The sequence below is a fragment of the Octodon degus genome, unplaced genomic scaffold (assembly GCF_000260255.1).
Source record: "Octodon degus isolate 3935 unplaced genomic scaffold, OctDeg1.0 scaffold00007, whole genome shotgun sequence".
NCBI lineage: Eukaryota > Metazoa > Chordata > Mammalia > Rodentia > Octodontidae > Octodon > Octodon degus.
Window position 1 is genome coordinate 14,986,574 of NW_004524583.1, and position 7,340 is coordinate 14,993,913.

The 7,340-nt window shown below is 41.5% G+C and overlaps 1 protein-coding gene across 6 annotated transcripts in view; it reads right to left on the reverse strand.

The window, feature by feature from the left end:
- Positions 1-7,340, reverse strand: part of Fam71d (family with sequence similarity 71 member D) — a 59,953-nt gene that overhangs the window by 17,657 nt on the left and 34,956 nt on the right. For all 6 annotated transcript variants that reach the window (XM_023701836.1, XM_023701830.1, XM_023701833.1 and 3 more), the window contains one exon: positions 2,044-2,288. In XM_023701836.1, coding sequence (XP_023557604.1) covers positions 2,044-2,288 — 245 coding nt within the window. The remainder of the gene's footprint in view (positions 1-2,043; positions 2,289-7,340) is intronic.

Genomic DNA, 7,340 nt, shown 5'->3' on the forward strand with positions numbered 1-7,340 from the left:
GAGAGAGACAGATACAGAGAGAGACACAGAGAGACAGAGAGAGAGACAGAGAGACAGAGACAGAGAGACAGAGAGAGACAGAGAGACAAACAGAGAGAGACAGAGACAGAGACAGAGACACAGAGAGAGAGACAGAGAGAGAGACAGAGAGACAGAGAGAGACAGATACAGAGAGAGACACAGAGAGACAGAGAGACAGACAGAGAGACAGAGACAGAGAAGAGACACAGAGAGACAGAGAGAGAGACAGAGACAGGGAGAGAGACAGAGAGAGACAGAGAGACAGAGAGAGAGACAGAGACAGAGACAGAGAGAGAGAGACAGAGAGAGAATAGTGAAATGTGTCTGAAGTATCATGAGCTTTCTACTTATTCATATTTACAGGATTAAGCTTTATTTTATACTAAGATTATGTTTTGGCTGCTAAGAATCTAATAATTTAGCATTTATTATCACAAATATGATTAACCTAGAATTTTCTTGCTTATAGCATCTTTGGCTTTAGAAGCCAAATCAATTACTCGCTTCAAGAAACTGAAAAGACAAAACATTTTCTCAACATTTATGTTTAAAAGAAAACATTACGTAAAATACAACCAATTCTAGAATATCTAAAAACTGTCCAATAAATGTTAAAATTATGTGTTTTCCTTGGATGAGAGTTCTTTGGTAATTGTTTTCTATTTCTTCAAGTTCTCAATTTTTTTTATTGTGTCAGGTTTTTTTTTTTTTTTTTTTGCCAATTTTCCTATTTGTTAGTTGTTTACTAAAGTTAGGATTTCCAAGATTTTATTTTTTTTTAAATTTTTTTTCTGTGTTTAGGACAGGGTCTACAGGGTCCCATTGCGTAGATCGGACTTGTAGTGATGCTCCTGTTTTCAGCCCCCCAAAGTGCTGGGATTACAGGCGTGTGCCACCACGCCCAGTCTCAGTCACTGGCTCAGTGTGCCCTGGGGTGGGGCCAACAGGGCACTCCGGGGATGAACCTGGTCCCTGAGTCCGCCTAAGTAGCACTTTGGTTCGCTGAGCTATCAGGTCTGCCCTCCCAAGTTTTTAAAGCAGAGTAAACTTTCTCAGTACCATCTTATTATTATTCCTATAAATTGATATAACACCTTTAAACTTTTCAATTTTACTTTTGTTTTTAACTAGCCATCTCAGTGGTTTTTGAGTTTTGTGGTGCTCTTTGAAGAACCAACCAAGCTGTTTTTAGCACAGGCAATCCTTCAAAAGTTTTCTAGCTAATTTCTTTTTCGATTAAATTTTCATTTTTGTTTTTCCCTGCCTTTTTATATTTTATATATTTTTATTTATATATATTTATGTTATATATTTTTATATTTATACTTTGTATCTTTCTTTAAAAACTAGACATAATTGCATTCCTTATTTTCATTCTACAAAAGTTTTTTTTGGGGGGGTCCTTTTAAAGACAAGGTCTCTTACTATGTCTCCCAGGCTGGTTTTGAACTTGTGGGTTCAAGCAATCCTTCCGCTTTTGCCTCCGGAGTAGCTGGGATTACAAGAGGCACCACTACACCCACCCCGTTAGAGAAACGTTTGCATCTTTTTTTCTCTTGTGGCAGAGATTACCAGGAATGGAACTCAGGACTTCAGGCTTGCCAGGCAGGCGCTGCGGCGCTGAGCTAGCTCCCTTTTTTCTTTGTAGTTGCTGGCCCAGAATGATGAGATTCTCTTTGTAATACTGTAGTGCTCACTCACGTTCAGCATGCCACAAAGTTTCAGTAGAGATAAACTACCGGGATAGAGTACACACAATCACTCTAGAACTCAGCGTCACAACTCAGAAATGCAAACACCGTGGCTTCTCCGATGTATTTTTTCCAAGTGCTCGCTTGGCACCAGGCCAGCAGCCGGAAATGCCAGCTGGTGCGAGAAGCTGGTGTGAAAATGGGATTCAGCCAAGTTTGAAGCGAGCGTGGGTGGCTACAAGCTGACTCTACAGTTGTTCATTTGTCCCTTCAAACACAGATCTGTTTACACGTCCCTTTAGAAGCCTCTGGTACCTGCCTACCCACGTACCTGGATTCCACAGTTTTGAGAGCCGCGTTTCTGGAATCAGCCTTCTTGTCTTCAGAGGCCGCCTCGCTCATCTCTTTGGGTAGCGTCGCCTCGCTTTGTATTGGGGTCAAGAGGGTCTGAAAACATCTTTCCCCTTCGAACGTCAGGGTTATGTTTGAGATGGTGACACGTTTCGAGGATTCTTTGAACTCAGTTTTGCTTCTTGTATCTCGCAGGCATCCAGGCTTCAGAACATCTCCTTTTTCCTTTGAAAATACCAAGCAGAGCAAAGCGGTAGTGGAAGAGCATCCTACCGAGGCAGGTGTTGGGGGGCAGGCTGCAGCGCGGGGGTCGGAGGCTGCGCGCCTCCTGCGAGCTCACAGCGCCTCCCTGGCAGCCGGGCGGGGCGGGCCGGCGGGGGGGGGGCGACCCCGAGGGGACCCGAAGCTCGCGCTGCTGGAGGCAGCGTCACCTCCCGTCACCTCGAGACACTGAGCCCGCGTGTGCCCTGCGGAGGGAAGGCGGACAGGCTTTCTAGAAACGCCTCGCCGTCTGCACCGCAGCCTGAGGTTGATTTTAAGGGCATCGTAGAAGCGACAATGCCTCGGGGTTCCTGCTAGGAATACTTTTGCAAAAAACGTAGAGCCTGTACCTAAAACCTCCTACTGACCCGAATCTCTCTTTCCCTGCTTCCAGGACCTCCCGGCGCTGCAGAACAGGGGTCGGAGCCGAGGCCCGGGTCTCCAGCGCCCCCGCCCGGCGGCGCCTCCTCCCTCCCGGTCCCCTCCTGGATAATGACTGAGATTTCTTTTTCCTGAAAGCAATGCAATAATCATATGTCTTGAAAATAAAAGTTAATTTTCTATTACACTCAATGGAATATGTACTTATAATAGAACATTTGAAAAATCTCCTAAGGAATAAAATGAAAGGTAGAAAATTATCCCTTGGACGATATGACTCCCCAGAGACAATCGTTCTGCGCAAGTATTTTCTAGTCTTTTGCTGTTGTTCATGTATTTATTTTGTATATGACTGTCGTGAGATCATTTTGAAGTTATCTGCTACATTTTCCCCCTAATATTATGTTATCAACCTCTTCCTTCTGTAGCTATAATTTGTATAAAACAACTTAAAATTTTCCAAATTAAAAATTACTTATCTTTATTGTAGGAAAGAGAATTTAGAAAAATGTAGCTAAGACATACAATGCTCAAGTCATCTAGAGAGAAACTGCTATTCACAAAATGGATTTTTTTCTTTAATGTGAGTATAAATCTATTTTTATATCCTGGAGGTTGCAATCCTCATTTTTGCTTCATCTCCTCTCATTGACATTTTTTTCCCCCCTCAGTACCAGGGATTGAACTCAGAACTTGCGCATACCAGGCAGGTGCTTGTGTCGCTGAGCTATCTCCCCAGCCCTCTCTTACAGACATTTTGTTTCCAAGGCCAAGAAACGGTCTTCAACACAATAATAATTGATGGAATAAATTTTTATCTTGTGCCTGTGATCAGGCCAGGTGTGACAGTAGTTCTGGAACAAGATAAAGAAGGACACCTGCCCTTCTAGGTTTAACTATAGCCGTTTCTGGTAGGCGTGAAACTGTGTCTAGACGCTCATAATTCACTCACAGAGCACAGTGTAGACTTGGGGCGGCTGACCCCTGTGCGTCCCTGTGTTTGGTGTGGGGACGAAACCCAGGCCTGGGGCAGCCATCCGCACTCTCTCCCACAAATCCCCCAACCAACACCTTTGTAATGAAATCTTCATTTCTGTCAAAAGGTGTAGATTTTTTAAAAGGGTTTTAATTCATAATCATTTCAAGAAAACTGAGCCAATTCTCCATACTGTGAGTGAATCTGTTGCAATTTCCAGTTAAGCACACCAATGAAACAGAGAAGGTTTTTATCTGTTAATTGTTTGTCTTTTTGAGACAGGGTCTCACTATGCAGTTCAGGCTGGTCTTGAGCTCACTTTGTAGCCCAGACTGGTCTTAAACTCACAACAATCCTCCTGCCTCAGCCTCCGAAGTACTAGGATTAGAGGCATGTGCCACCATGCCCAGATTTATCTTGTTAATTGACAGTTGCGTGGGTTAGTTGTTTCTCAAGGCTGTGGGGAAAGAGGACAGAAGTGGGAGACAGTGGTCAGCAGGTACAAGGCTAAGTTGGGTGGGGGAGGTGGCCCTGGAGGTCTACTCCACAGTATGGTGGGAATAGAGAAAGAAATAGGAGTGGACTTCAAGCTCTTTCTTATATTTTTAATTTTTTTTTTTTTTTTACTTTAAAGGGCCAGCAAGATAGCATATAGGACTAAGTGCCTGCTTAGGCAAACACAGGGACCAGGAATTGATTCCTAGCACCACATGCCGAGCTGGCCCTGGATGCAGAGCCAGCCAGAGTCTGGGAGTGGTGGTGCACGCTTGTAATCCCAGCACTGGGGAGGCTGAAAACAGGAGGATCACTGTGAGTCCACGCTGTGTAGTGAGACCTTGTACCAAATACATAAATTAATTATTATTATTATTATTATTATTATTATTATTTTTACTTTTTGGTACATGTTGCAGTTCATGTGGGCCAGTCATCTTGGGGAGTGGCTCCTACCACAGCTTGATTTTTGCTTCTTAGGTCCCCTGCCCCCTCCTCCTCCAATTCCCCTATGATATTTTTCATTCCTCTTGATATTATCAATACTAGCTCAAGTCATGGCCCGCCTTCCTTGAGGTTCTTAGGATCCTGGTTCAGTGTATCTTGCTTCTGTGTACTTCCCCTTCTCCTCCTGCTCTACTTGTACCTCGTGCTTTTCCCCTTGGGTCCCTTCCCTATTTCAAGAGACCCATTTCCTCTTCCCTTTCTATCTGTCCTTATTATCCTCTTTGTACTTTGCCTCCCTCAAATGAGAGATGTCATCTGGTATTTAATCTCGTGTGTCTGGTTTATTTCCCTGCACGTTGTATTTTCCAGGTACACCCATTCTCCTACAAATGTCTCAGATCTGTCATTCTCTCCAGCAGGATAACACTCCATCGTATGGAGATACCATGTTTTCTTTATCCAGTCGTCTGTGCATGGGCTCTCAGAGAGTTACCAGGATTGAGTATTATAGATTGTGCTGCCCTGAACACTGGTGTGCGTGCGTCACTCTATTACAACTTCAGCTCTCTGGGGAAGATACCCAACAGGGGGACAGCTGGCTCATATAGAATTTTCTAACTTTAATTCCTTGAGAAATCTCCATACTGATTTCCATAATGGTTGCACTAGTTTCCATTCCCACCACCACTGTAGGAGGGTTTTTTTTTTTTTTGTCACCACAGCCTCACCAGTGTTTGTCGTTGTTTGACTTCTGAATGGTGGCCACTCTTTCTGCAGTAAGGTGGAGTTTTAATTTGCATTTCTCTAATGGCCTGAGACGGGAGCATTTTATCATATATTTGTTGATCATGGGTAATTCTTCCTTGTTGAAGTGTCTGCTCATTTCTCTTGCCCATTTTTTTTCCATTTCTTGACTGTATCTTTAATTTTTAATTTTTTTGAGTTCTTTGTATATTTTAGTTATGAGTCCTCTCACAAGTAGCTTGCAATTTTTTTCCCATTCTGGAGATTGTCTCTTCGCTCTTCTGATCAATTCCTTTGCTATCTGAAAGACTTTTAGTCCAGTACAATTCCATTTGTTGATTCTTGCTGTTTTTTTTTTTTTGTGCAATTCAGCTTCTGAGTGGGAAATATTTTCATACACATATGTCCTCAAGAGTTTTATCTATTTTATCTTCCATTAGGTTTAATGTTTCTTTTTAATGTTTAGATTTTTGGGTCCATTTTTATTTTAATTTAGTGTATGGTGAGAGACAAGGGTACATTTTCAATCTTCTGAACATGGACAACCAGCTTTCCAAGCACCACTTGATTTTTTTGATGTTAACCATTCTTTCTGGAGCAAGATGGAATCTCAGCGTACAATTCTTAAATGACGAATGATGCTAAATACTTTTACATACATTTATTTACTGATTGTACTTCTTCATCAGAGAAGTGGGAGTTTATTCATTTCAGATGCCCATTTGTGAATTGAGTCTTTACGTTTGGGACTTCGGATTTTTTTTAGCTCTTTATATATTCCAGATATTAGGTCTTTGTCTGCAGAATAGCTGGTGAAATGTTTTCCCACACTGTGGGTTGTCTCTTCAGTGTGTCAGGGGTTTCTTTTCCTGTGCAAAAGCTTTTTTACTGTGATGTGATCCCAGGTATTGAATCTTTGTAGTATTTCCTATTTGTACAAGGTTCTGCTCATAAAGTGTTTGCATATACCTATGTCTTAAGGAGATTTATCTATTTTATGTTCTAGCAGATTAAGAGCTTCAGTTTTAATATTTAGATCTGTGATCCATTTCAGTTTTAGTTTAGTGCATGGTGAAGATCACAGGCCTAGACTTAATCTTTGGCATGTGCACAGCCAGTTTTCCCAGGACCACTTATTAAAGAGGCTGTCTTTCTTCCAATGAGTGCGTTTGGCACATTGGTCAAAGATAGCTGAGTGTGCTTGGAGTTGTTTCTGCTTTTTCTATTCTGTTCTATTTACCTTTGGGCCTGTTTTTCTGCCAGTACCATGCTGGGTTTTCTCCCCCCTTGTCAAAGATCTAATTTAATCCATGTTTAGGCAATCTTCTGTATTGTGGAAGGACTCATTTTTGCCTGATGATGTGATACAGATGTAGATCTCTCTCTCTCTCTCTCTCTCTCTCTCTCTCTCTCTCTCTCCATACTGTTTTAATCATGGTATTTCTGTAGTATAATTCCAGGTCAGGGATTGTGAGGCTGCCGCCTTGCCTTTATTGCCCAGAATTGTTTAGGTCAATTCTGGTTCCAAATTAAATTTAGGATTTTTTTCTCTAGTTCTGTGAGGTATGTTGTTGGTATTTTGATTGGGAGTGCATTAAATTTGTATAACAGTTTTGGCAGTATGGTCATTTTCACTATATTGGTTCTGCCTATCTAAGAACAAGGGGTGTCTTTCCCCTTTTCTTTTTTTGCCATAATTTTATTGATAAACAAATAGCAATGAGACAGTTTCAAATCAGTAGGACAGTTTCAATAATTAACACACTGCATACATTCTTCTTAGTGGCTAATTGCTGTACAAAATGTGGACATGATATCCTATTTACAAACACCATTAGAACAAATCATTCTATTCATTAAGAGAATGTAGCTATATATCTATCCTAACCACTTTGAATACACAGATACAAAATGCACATCCATCTGTATAGCCTTTTTTTTGTTAAGTTCCATTATTTGAATATTATAGGTGT